The sequence below is a fragment of the Carassius gibelio genome, chromosome B19 (assembly GCF_023724105.1).
Source record: "Carassius gibelio isolate Cgi1373 ecotype wild population from Czech Republic chromosome B19, carGib1.2-hapl.c, whole genome shotgun sequence".
Classification (NCBI taxonomy): Eukaryota; Metazoa; Chordata; class Actinopteri; order Cypriniformes; family Cyprinidae; genus Carassius; species Carassius gibelio.
Window position 1 is genome coordinate 24,735,250 of NC_068414.1, and position 13,048 is coordinate 24,748,297.

Genomic DNA, 13,048 nt, shown 5'->3' on the forward strand with positions numbered 1-13,048 from the left:
ATGCGCTGAAAGAAAGAGCTGTAAAATGCTGAGAATGTCTCAGGTAGAGTTGCTGGGGAGTACAGAGGGATTGAGGTGGAGTGATGTGCTGTCATATCTCTCCGTCTGTTCATCTCTCACTCTCTCCCACCAGGTACCCTGAATCTTTACCGTCAGCAAGAGAACAAAGTGTGTGTGTGTGTGTGAGATGACGATCTCACTGCTGCCTTCTATATGTGTGTGTAAGACATAGCGCAGTCAATATCAATCTAGATTAACGTGCCGGTGAAACCAGCCACAGAACACACCAGACATCCATTTTATTGGCTGTACTTCTCATTTAAACCCTCTTGAAGAACTACATCCTGTTTGTCATCCACTCTCATCAATTATTATGATTAACACGAAATCGAACCAATTAAAAATCACATAACAAACAGGCTTAATAAGCATCTTATTCAAATCGTTCTTGGGTTCAATAAAACACAAAGAAGGGCCTTTTTATATTAATTTGTTTATTAGAATATTAACATTATTCATGAGTAGGCACACTATATCGAGATGGAGGAAAAGAAACGGGAATGAGAGATTGGTCTGCATGCCTTCCGAATTCAAAACATCAGAAATTAATAACCACAATAGTAAAAACATGCCGGCATAGTGTCAACAATTGTTTTTCATGGTGTACAATGGGCTTAAACAATGTAATGGACATTATTTAGATTAATGTGTACAGCTTTTATATCGGTGTGGTGGTGCATGTGTGTGCATGAATATATCAATATATTAACAATACAGTGTATGCACAATAATAACCTCAGTATATCCATGAGTAGTTTGTGCAGTTGAGGCTAACGTTCACTTGATTTGTGTGCAGGTGTGGCGTCCAGCTCTCCAATCTTGAGCTGATAAAAGAACCAACGCGAACAACATCAGTACATGTGTGGGCATTAATAATCCACTAAAATTCAGCTCCACAGTCAAACTCGCAAACTTTTTAGAGTAGAGTGCACACTTTTACATTATGTCAGATCGAACTACACTGGCAGAGAGATGCGTATCTAACAAAAGCCATATTCTATTCCTCAAAGAAGTGTTGGAGTCTATGTGGATCTAAAGGCAAATCTCACAAATAAAAGAGCAGAGGGTGAATTTTTATTTGTTTATTATCCTTGCACATTCGTGCCTTAATTATTATGAATTTGCTTTTTCAAGGTCTAACGTCTTGAAGATCAAAAAGAACCATTAGTGTTTGCCTTTTTGTTTTTCTGTGGCCACTGTCGTGAGAATGACTGAATCTATGTTATTTGATCCTGAAGTGTATCAAAGAAAATTATATATATATATATATATATATATATATATATATATATATATATAGTACTACTAGGTATCTTTTTATGTGATTATCAAACACAATTTTAGTATATTGTACAACTGTAGTATTATGCTATAAAATGTAATCTTTAAAAAAATTAAATAATTCCTATGCAGTTTTCTTAGAAAATAACAAAAAGACCCTAAGGCGAACTAAGAGTCTGAATCGACAGTATGCTGTAATTGAGTTTTTGCTGAACAATTTGAATTGACTTGAACTCTGCGGTTAATGTACCATGAGATGGTCTCATAAAGTTCAAATCAAAAACAAACCCCTCGTGGGTGAACATCTTGCGATCTAATAATCTAATCCACATGAAAAGAACACAAACTCTCGTTCAGTGTCTTTAAGAGCTGATATAGAGCTACTTGCATAATGTTTGTCACTTCCTACTACGGCTCATGTGAACTGTCCAAAATGTGATTTTGAGCCAAAATGTGATTTCCTTTTAAAAATGTCTCTCTAAGGAACCACAAATTCTCTATATAGTGAGATCCATGCTAGTTTAGCAGCTATAAAACCAATGACCATTTCGGTTTTCACTCTCTCAGCCCTCCATAAGTTCCCTCAGTCATCAAAAGCCTCTGGCGTTGAGCCCTCTCTAAGCTATAAAAAAAACACCAAGGCCCCACAAAGGCATGAAATGGTAGCTAGTTTTTAATTGGAACATGCTTTTCCCCAGATTCCCAGTATTGACTCCATCCTGTGAGCCAGACAAGAGCCAATACAAGATCTAATCGACAGGGTCTAATCGAAAGTACTAAATTTTTGGATCTCATTGCAATCTAAAGCATCTTGTAAGGCAAACCTTCCATCATAGGCATGGCCGGATGCCACGATCGGCAGCATGTAACCTATTACTGTAGCCCTCAAAATAACCGGAGCTGCTCCGGTTAATCAATGGTGGGTCTGCGCTGTCATGGACTTTTATCGGCAACCATGTCAGCGCATTTGTGGAAGGTGTGCAATATTTGCGGAGTCATGCTACAATTGTGGTAAGTCTCTTTGTTGTGAGAAGCCTTGTTGACGCCTGAGGCTCTTGTAAGTAGCAGAGGTTTGATACAAAGGTGACAATGATCAAAGGGTACAGTTTCAGTACTTCCATGTGCTTCCAAGTTAAAAAGGTAACAGCGAATGGCCATGTCATATTAACAGTGATGCCTTTGTGAAGATTTCTATTCAAAAAGATACAGTGAATGGAAAGTTCAAGGCTCTTAGTGACAGGCATCTTGCATCCTCTTTTCTCAAAAATAACACTCTGTCTGGTTTATACACTTTTTTTAATAATGCCGTTCCATGCCTAAAAGTACATTCCCTTCCTTTCTCCATCTCTCCCAATGGCAGGATGAGACTTCAGAGAGACATGTCATCTATTTTTCCCCTTCTTTCTCCTGCCTTCATAACCAAAAAAAAGTAAAGAAGTATCGTCTCCAATTTCTGATTCTTTGCAGTTTCACAACTCTGAGCTCAGTTGCTTCATCCTGCCTTCTAATTGAATTCCTCCATGAGTCGAAACCCAAGTTTGGCTCCGGATCAAGAGATGACAGTATAATGCATTTGGTCCGGCAATGAAAGAAGGATTTGGGGTGGGACGCAGCTCCCAGTGGAAGGGTGGGCTTGTCTTTTTAAGAGACCTGGTCACAGTCACAGTGCAGTTCAGTCTATGGGATACGTAATAACAGGATCTTGCTTTTGATGGATGCTGAAGGAATTCAAGCTTGGGGACATAAAAAGACAAAAAAGACGACTAACCAAGCAAGCCGACCAGACGGTTTACATTACACTAAGAGACGGCAGACACAAAAAGAGAGGAAAAGACAAGTAATATTTAGACGTGCAAAGGGTGGAGTCCACATGTTGCTATTTCATAAGAATGTTAACAGGTGAAGAAAGCTAGCTAGACAGCTTGTTTTCTTGTCTAGATAGCTAATAAGCTGCATAGCTAAACATGTTTGCTATACATAGACCTAATTAGCTAGCTAGCTAGCTAGCTAAATAGATAGACAGACAAGTTAGCTACAGATAGCTAATTAGCTAAACGGCTACCCATTTAGATAGCCAGATAGCTATATATCTAATGATAGATAGATAGATAGATAGATAGATAGATAGATAGATAGATAGATAGATAGATAGATAGATAGATAGATAGATAGATAGATAGATAGATAGATAGATAGATAGATAGATACTCTTGTTCTGTACTGTTGCAGGAAGTCCAGGGTGTGTCATACTGTAGAACATCATGCTAGTCAGATATGCTAACAGGCTGTGTGCTGAACACTGGCAGGAAGAAAGAGGTTAAAGTGCTACACTTCAGGATTACATACAACAAACAAGATAATTCAGCAGCAAGTCTTTCACATTGTCCAAAAGGGAACATCAGTTGTCCAGGCGATTCTTGGTGTTTGGAACTGATATGCTGTATACTGAAGAGCTACTGAAGATCAGTTGGGTCCTTTTTAGGATTGTTTTGATGAGGGAGGGTCTAGATCTGCTTTAGAAGAGTTTTTGAGAAGTAGACTGAAGGAAGACCGCAGTCTGGTGTGTGCTGTGGACGTCTGAGAAGATGGTCAAGGATCGGAGGACCTCCTGGAACCCTCAAGTTATGGTGAACTCTCCAGAGAGGCTGCAAAGGAAAAACACAGAAGGGAGAAAATAAATGAGAGAGGAACACAAACTACATACAGAAGACTAATATTGAGAAATTGCAGAGGAGATTGCTGAGAATAAGGGAGTGGAGGATTGTTGTAAATAAGATATCTTTAATACAATACTTGGCCAAAAGTATGTGAACATTCCCTCTAATTAATGGGATTGGCTAGACTCCCTAATTCCAGTGTAGACAAAACAGGGGCCCTTTCAGTCCCATGACACAGTGAAGTCCATATAGATTCTCGAGTGGAAGCACTTGACGGAGAAGGAGCCCAGAACTGAACACTACTGAATACCTTTATTATGAATTATGACCTCCTGAATGAGAGAAAAACTCTGCCATGTTCTAACATCAAGTTGAAACCCTTAAAGGGATAATTCACTCAAAAATGAAAATTTGATGTTAATCTGCTTACCCTCAGGGAATCCAAGATGCGGGTGACTTAGTTTTTTCAGTAGAATGCAAACAAAGAGTTTTAACACAAACTGTTGCAGTCAGTCTTATAATGTAAGTGGATGGGAATCACCGCTAAAACAAATAAAAATAAATTAATAAAAAAAACATACACAAATTGACACTCTATCTACAATCTGAATTAGGAGTGTCAATGGTACATTTGAGAGATAAGTGGTGATAATGCACTTATAAGTCTGCAATCCGCCATAAAGCAAGAAGAAGAAGAATATGCCTCATGCGCCTGCTTGAGAACGCGCTCAGGAGGACGCACATAGGAGAGTTCGAACAGTTCGGACACTGCGTGAATCAGAGGTCAAATACAATATAAATACTGTTCAGTTTCTTGCACAGACCTATCGTTTTGTGTCTTTTATACATTAATGTATCGTCACGAGCCACAGGGTTTAATTGGTTTTGTTTGTCTAGGTTTTTTTTGGTATGTTTTAGTCATGATTCCCATCCACTTACCTTATAAGACTGATATACTGCAACGGTTTGTGTTAAAAACCTTTGTTTGCATTCTACTGAAGAAACAAAGTCACCTACATCTTGGATGCCCTGGGGCAAGCAGATAAACATAAAATTTTCATTTTTGGGTGAACAATCCCTTTAATGTCATTATTTTATATGTATAAAGCAATAAAAAAAAGTTGCCTATTAGCATTAAAAGCCCAATTAAAATAAATGTAGAGCAAAATAAGACTTTCCTACTGAGAAAAAGAACACTATTCTCATTACTATAGTGGATCAGAAAATATCTCAATGTCCCACTTATTAATCAGATTTATGTATAAACACACGATGCACTCAGTTTTGCCAAGATGCTAAAACTTTTGGTCAGGTAGATATTTCAAGACAAACATCACAAACATTTCTCATCAAACAATTACTAGAAATTAATATTATAGCAGAATTGTATATTTAATATTAAAATAAGATTATATTTTATATTAAATTTATGCCACATTATAGCTCTATATTGCGATTGTCAACAAATTGCTTCTTATTATCCTAAAGAAGAATTTTACGTGAAACATCTTAGATGATGTTGATACTTAATTGGAACATATCTGAGAACCCCATTTAAGTCTCAAGAGCTATGAAAGAACAACCTCTGAGCAATAAAACCATCCTCTGGATAGAGATGGAAATTAAATGCGAAGCTCATACTAAGGGGGAATAAAAATAAGGAGAAGAACATAATAAAGCACATGTGTAGAAACAAATGAATGAACTGATATGTACAAACAAAAAGAGTCCAGAAGGAAAAGAGAATAAAACGGAGTGCAAGATGGAAAAAGAGGAAATGAAACAAAACACAAAATGGTGGTTACAGTGGTGAATTGATAGCAGAGATGCTATCCCAGCATTCAGTATCTCAGAGAAGCTCATCTGACCTTTAGAAGAGAAAGACAGAGAGAAGAGAGAAAAGACAAAGAGAAAAATGAAGAGCCAAAAGCAAAGTACGATATGCATCACGATTTACCTGGCATGTGACATCTTTGACATTCAGATAGAGGTACGAGTATGAATTTTCCATAATAAAAATCGTATGTATGAATCACGGTCTGTTATAGCTTAAATTAAGCATCCACTCACACACACACACACACACACACACACAACATGAGCTCCCGTAGATCACCCTGTTAGAGCACAAACAGTCCAAGAACACACTGGCTGCTTGGCTACAGAGAGCATATCTAGCATTTGAAATTCATTATCATGGGGTAGCCTGACAAGCTGTCAAAGCAGCGTACACAGGCTCTCCATCCTAAACAACCGCATACGACGCTGTTGTTGAAAAAGGGGGAAGAGGGAGGTAGCTCTGGAGGTTCAGCTGAACGATAAAGCCGCCCATTTTTTGTTTTTGTTTGTTGCAAATCAAGGTCAGGAATTTTCCTTCAATTTGCCAAGGAGTGCTGACATGCTGCATAGAGACAGGTACATATTTAGACACACAACAACACACACACACACACACACACAAACATCTCTACAACTAGCCAAAGGGTACTGCTCTACGGCCATCCACATCATAGAACAAAATGGAATAAAATTGATTTACTGTACAGTACAGACAAAACATAAGACGTACCATGGCAATAACTTGTATTTTATGGATGTTACCCTTATAAAATAAAAATACTTGTGACAAATTATTATTATTTTTTTTACAGTGACTGTTCCAGTTCCATGGATTTGAACATTTATCATAGTGATTTTCTGAAATTAATTAGGAGTACCATGCAAATAAAGCCCCTTTCACACTGTGATTCCGGAAAATACATGGGTAATGTGTCCCAGGAATTGTTCCCGGGTCACTAGATTTTGCCCCTTTCATAATGCCAGTGATTACCCGGAATATATGCGTGCATTCACACACAACCCGTAAAGGTCCTGTAAAGACACGTGACATCAGGATGTGACATGTAATGTACGAGTCGAAAACGCTAGGCACGTTAACTTTCACTGAAACTGGAAATACCAACACTTAAGAAAATTAACCATGATTTTACCACAAATAATACCAATAAACCATTGTTACTATATTTAAACCATAGTTGCATGGTAAAAATGTGGTTATACAAATAGAAATCAATACACCAAAAAAACAAGGATCCTACAGTTTTACTACATAAAAAATCATGGCTAATTTTTGTAAAGGAAGGTAATACTATGGTACTCAGAGGTACTTTTAAAATAGCTTAAAACCATTTTAAAAATATGGTAGTACCATGGTATTTCTTGATAGTGTTGGATTAAAGTAAATACACTTTTGGTAGGATCATAGTATTCTTGAAAAGCTAGATTGGTATATAAATATGGCAACCATTCAGTACCATCACCACATAATAGTAATATTTTTGTAAGGGGTTTTACAAGTAATTTTAGATCAGGCACTATTAATTGTATCAAAAATGGTCTATTGCATTTCTTCTGCTGAAAATTATTCTGTCAACCTTGAACCTGGATGTCGGAAACTAGAATAATATCACTGTATCACAATTTCAATGGATGCCCTTTAACAACGCGATCTCAGCCAGACTGAACAAGAGCTGAGAATTACAATAAATAAAAAATAAAAAACACTGCAAATGAGTCATTCCCCTTTCCCGTCCTTTTGATTCATTCTTTCCTCTCTGATTAATTATCACAGGCTGAATGTGACAGCAGGAGAACTGTACCGCGGACCCGCTCCATTCTCGGTCTCTCCGTGCAAGGAAATTCTGAAACAATGAGATGTGCTCATGCTGCTGGGCTCTCGATGCAAAACCTGCATCCCTGTAGTTTGGATTCAGTGCATCAAGACTGCTTTTATAAAATACTTGAACCAATAACAAAAGAACCAGATGTTTTTCAATGCAACCTTGGCTTGATGTGATGTATAGCACATTAAAGGGGGAAAAAGATGACATTAGATATTTTCCCTTCTCTATTCCCCATCAGTTTTTCTCAGCATTAGTCGAAACGATAGATCGGATTCAAATACATCACAGTCGAGGAGCTATGAGAATAGTGTTTGGAGAGAGTGGAGAGGAAGAGAGAGAAAAATGGAGCGCCAGGAATCCTGGAAAGCTCAGGAGAAACAGAAGCTGGAGGCTACTTATGCATTCATAATGAGTTCTTACCAGTGTTATTGAACCAGAGCACAACCCTCGCCTGCCTCAACACCAGATTCTCCTCCTTGCCTAACATAACCCTGAGCTTTTGCAGCTCCACCGAAAATTGACAGCTCTTCCCTTTGTAGTACAGCCAAGATGTGCTCTGATTGGACGACTGGAAGGGTTCTATGATGTCTCTGACATGCACAACTTCTGTTTCGGCAAATGACCTGAGGCAATGCTCACAGACTCTGAAGTTAGATTATTGTGGTTCTGTTCTTCTTCAATTGATTGGATATGAGACATTTTTTAAATATTACCATTTAAATTAATAATATATATACATAATTGTATATATACACACATATATAAAATGTGAATTCTCAGCTGAATCCTTTTAGTAGAAAAATATAAAATGCTGATTTGATGCTCAATTATTACTGGTTCTCAATTATTAATAATAATTGTTCAAATAATTATCAATGTTGAAAACCATTTTTTGCTGCTTATTATTTCAGTAAAAAATATTAATAAAAGAACAATATTTGTATACTCTTATTAAAAAAAAAAAAAAAAAAAAAATGCTGGGTTAAATAACAACCCAGTTGTATTTAACCCAGAATTTTATATATAAAAAGACAAAAGTCTTTTGGAACATTATAGATCTTTTGACTGTAAATTTTAATCAATTTAATGCATCCTTGCTGAATAAAAGTATTCATTTCTTATTAACTTACTTACCCCCAAACTTTTAAATTCCATCCAGTTAATATAAATGATTAACTATATAAAAATAGCACATAAAAGAAGCCCCATCAAGCCTGGGACCCATACATAAATTCAATAATAAAAGATTGTCCTACAGAGTAATTTCAGCTTGAAGCAATGCATTTTAGCACGGCTGGAATGCCAATTTATCATTCATTTACAAATAATAATGGGATCACTTCGAACTCAAAATGTCATCTGAGGTTGATTTTCAAGAGATTTGAATTTGATGAATTTATGTCTGCATGACTAGTTACACCCTAATGCAGCATCTGTTCTGTTCACACATATATATTTTGGTCCACATGTCCCATCTGTCACACTGAACACTGTATAGTTCTGCAATTTCTGACTGCAAGGGAAAAACATTTACAGACTACCACATTTACAGTAAGTACAACATGTTCAATGCATTCTTCCTTGCACACTGCAAAAGCGTAAATAGGTCGTCCTGTTCTGCTGCAACTTATAAGTTTTGTTCTTCTCTGCCCTGATTTCCAACAACAAACAAAAGATTGCTGTATCTCTACTAGGAGAAATAAATGGGTCTATTTATTTAGTCATTTGCTCTGCTGTGCCTAACATCAAATGCCTGTGCATCTCCTATGCCTTTACTCCTCTCTCCTGCACAACAGTATTCTATGATTTGCAGGCCACAAGGCAGTGATAACTTGTGAATCATGAAATGATCAGGGAATGAACAAAATTAAGACTTCTACAGCCTACTCTTCTATTTTTTTCTACCTTTCTCATATATATGGTAAATCTTTATATATAGAACTCAGGCATAAATCCTAAATCCTTTTGTAGATCTAAACAGGTGGAGCTGGGGGAAGTGGAGGGTTTAGGAGGAACTCTGATAGCTTATAGCAGGACCAGCTTACAGCAATGTTGAGCAACAGTCTGATCAGAAGAATCAGGGACCTATTTAAAGAACCTATCAGCCTGCACCATTTAGAGATTCATGACTGTAAGCAATTGTTCCTGTACGATGATGCTAAATTACTAAAATTTACCCGGGAAAACATTAACAATCAAATGCAAAAACTTAGCACAGCTTCTCACAAGTTTTTCAAAAAAGTCCATGAACAGTTCCAAAGACCTTTGTAACTTTTCCACTTAGGGATGCTGCCGCAGTTTCAATGGAGTGTGCCGCTCGCCCTTAACTGACATTGATAAATACCCCAGGACCTGAGCCCACATGAGAATACACTCTCCCTGCCATAGTTAACCTTGTAAAACCAACCTTCAGCTGATGATTAACAGCACGCCATTATGCGCTATTAGATTTCATTAGTAAAGGCTGAATCTTACACAAAAAATACAACAAACTCTACAAAGAAGGTGCAACAGCCACAAAGGAACGGTCAGGGGTAATTGTTAAAAACATTGCACCACTTTTTTGTTCACAAACCACCTGCAATCCTAAATGCATCCTATATAGTACTGTGTTGTGAGTGTCATTCTTTTCAGTGCACATATGTATATAAGGCCTATAGATTTCACCTCTATTAAAAAGGTCCATTAAAAGCAGGTGATCCATAATTCAACAAATTATTTAAAAAAGCATAACAGTAGACATATTTAGATTATTTTAGTGAATTGGGTCCTAAACAATGCATGTGCAAACCAACAGTGCTATCAAGGAGTGAGTTCTTAGCAAATTTCCCAATCTGTCTCTGACGATGGTTGCTCCACTGCAGTGACATTTTAACTGTCTTTTAATATTTAATCAATTAACTTCAATTGTTCTTTTGCGATTTGTGTGGTACTGATATTTGTAATGGAATTTACATTCAGCACTTACACAAGAGGGAATAAAAACACCATCCCTAATTTAAAATGAGAATGATGACACAAAGTACGAGAGAGGGGGAGAGATAGAGCAGAGATGAGGAGTATTCTCTGATGTGCCACTGGATTTAGGCTTTTCTCAGCTCCTGCTTGGAGGATTACTGCATTTACACTTCAGATTAAAAATAGCCCGGTGATCATTTATTTAGCCTGAGTGTGCCTGTCTGCATTGTGTTCCTGAAGAAGAATTTCCTCTGTCTGAGAACGATATCCTTCCACAAATCTCATGTAAATAAACACGGAACCTCAGACTTTCAACTATGCTGTTAATTGTCATTTTAAAAAAAATGTGGAAAAGAACTAGAATTCAGGGGCGTTTTTTTCCAGAAAGACATACTTGAAAAAAAGGTGAAAATAACAAACAGTAGAAACAAAATTGAAAAAAAAAGAGCTCAAATAGTGTGTAAGTGATTATTTTTTTAAAGAAACACCATCTTAAGATCAAAATCGGCAGATGAAGTCTCTTTTGCTTCCCTTGAGCTTCTCACAGTAGTTGTTAAAGCATATTGTGAATCTGAGCAATAGCAGAAAAGACAGACGCATTGTGAATAACTGCTGGACCTGAATGAGAAGATATAGATAATGCCTATACTATATCTATCATGTAATTTGGTAGTCATTTCATTTTTATGTCTCTGACGATGTCATGTCATTTTTTTAATTAGTGATTCAAATAAGTTAAAAAATGTGGTAACTTTTTTTTTTAATTTTCTTTTTGAGCAAGGGTGCATTAAATTGATCAAAAGTGACAATAAAGAAAGCTATACATATCAGTGTTAATTTTGACACAAAATTTTAATTTAGTTTTAGGGCCCTATCTTGCACCCAGCGCAATTGACTTTGTACACCGACGCATGTGTCATTCCTATTTTGCACCCGCGCAAAGCGCGCTTTTCCCTCCACAGAGGCACGTCGCTAAACTAGTGAATGAACATGCGCTCCCTGGGCGGTTCAGCGCAAAAAAGGAGGTGTGTTCCGGCGCAAACAATCCCTGGTGCTATTTTGCTGTTCCATTAAACAATTGCGCCACTGACCAGAAAAAACCTAGTCTAAAATCAGTGGCGTGTTGCGCGTTGTTCATTATGCTATTTTAAGGGCGCATGCTTGACCATAATGTATAGCGTGCACAACGCGCATACACTTTGCTCATGTCATCTACACAGATGCAACAGTTATTTTTGCAAATCATAAATTGTTATACTAAAAAAATATTAACACATGAGATGACGGAAATCATTGTGGTGTGCCACGAAGATGTGAACAAAATAGGCATAAATCTAGCTTACAAATTATTCAGGCTAATTATTCTCCCATCCCCATACAACACAACTTCTCTGTCTTTCACTGCTCTTACAAGAACATCAGTCTCCTCGGCTGTGAACCACTCCTGGCGTGCGCCTGGTAAATACGCCATAATAATAGCAATCCATAATGGAACTTGCGCACCTGCTTTTAAAGGGAATGTTGGATGACGCTCTGATTGGTTTATTTCACGTTACGCCCAAACCACACCTATGAATAATGAAGCTACTTCAGACCAACCCACTTTAGATTTGCGCCGGGCGCAAGAGCCATTTATCCCGCCGGGAAAATAGCAACAGCGCTGAGACCCGCCCACAAACTTACTTGCGCTTCGCGCTTTGACACTTGCGTTTCAGAACGTTAAAATAGGGCCCTTAGTCTTAGTCTTTTGACTATAATTCTTTTTAGTTTTAGTCAAGTTTTAGTCATCTGATTTGTTTTAATTTTAGTCTTATTTTAGTCGACTAAAATTGCTTGGTATTTTAGTCGACTAAAATTGCTTGGTATTTTAGTCGACTTAAATTGCTTGGTATTTTAGTCGACTTAAATTGCTTGGTATTTTAGTCGACTTAAATTGCTTGGTATTTTAGTCGACTTAAATTGCTTGGTATTTTAGTCGACTAAAATTGCTTGGTATTTTAGTCGACTAAAATAAGACTAAAATCAATAACAGATTTACTAGACAATTTTTTTTACAGCTGGTATAGGAAACAAACTTAACCAAAATATATAAAACACAAATTCAACTTTATTTCAACACAACTGTGTCTTTATTTCGATTCAAAAGCTTTTATGCAGCAACAAACACTGTCATGATAATGTAAACAATAACTAGCTGCCAATTGACCATCAATAAAAGAAAAATAAATTTAGGTCCAGGACCTTAAAGCTTACAGCTGAGCTGAACAATAAGTGCATACATTTAAAGTAAATATTTAATAAGTTGGGTGGATAAAAAAAGTAACAAGATTTTATAAGGTATTCATTTGTCTAGCAATATTGTATGTTTTAAATACTACAATATTGCTAGATTAGTATGTATAATGATAG

The 13,048-nt window shown here is 36.9% G+C and overlaps 1 protein-coding gene across 2 annotated transcripts in view; it reads right to left on the minus strand.

Annotated features, from left to right (window-relative positions):
* Positions 1-477: 477 nt before the first annotated feature.
* samd12 (sterile alpha motif domain containing 12) overlaps positions 478-13,048 on the minus strand; it is a 102,783-nt gene continuing 90,212 nt past the window's right edge. For both annotated transcript variants that reach the window (XM_052584998.1, XM_052584997.1), the window contains exon 5: positions 478-3,986. In XM_052584998.1, coding sequence (XP_052440958.1) covers positions 3,964-3,986 — 23 coding nt within the window. In that variant the 3' untranslated portion in view covers positions 478-3,963. The remainder of the gene's footprint in view (positions 3,987-13,048) is intronic.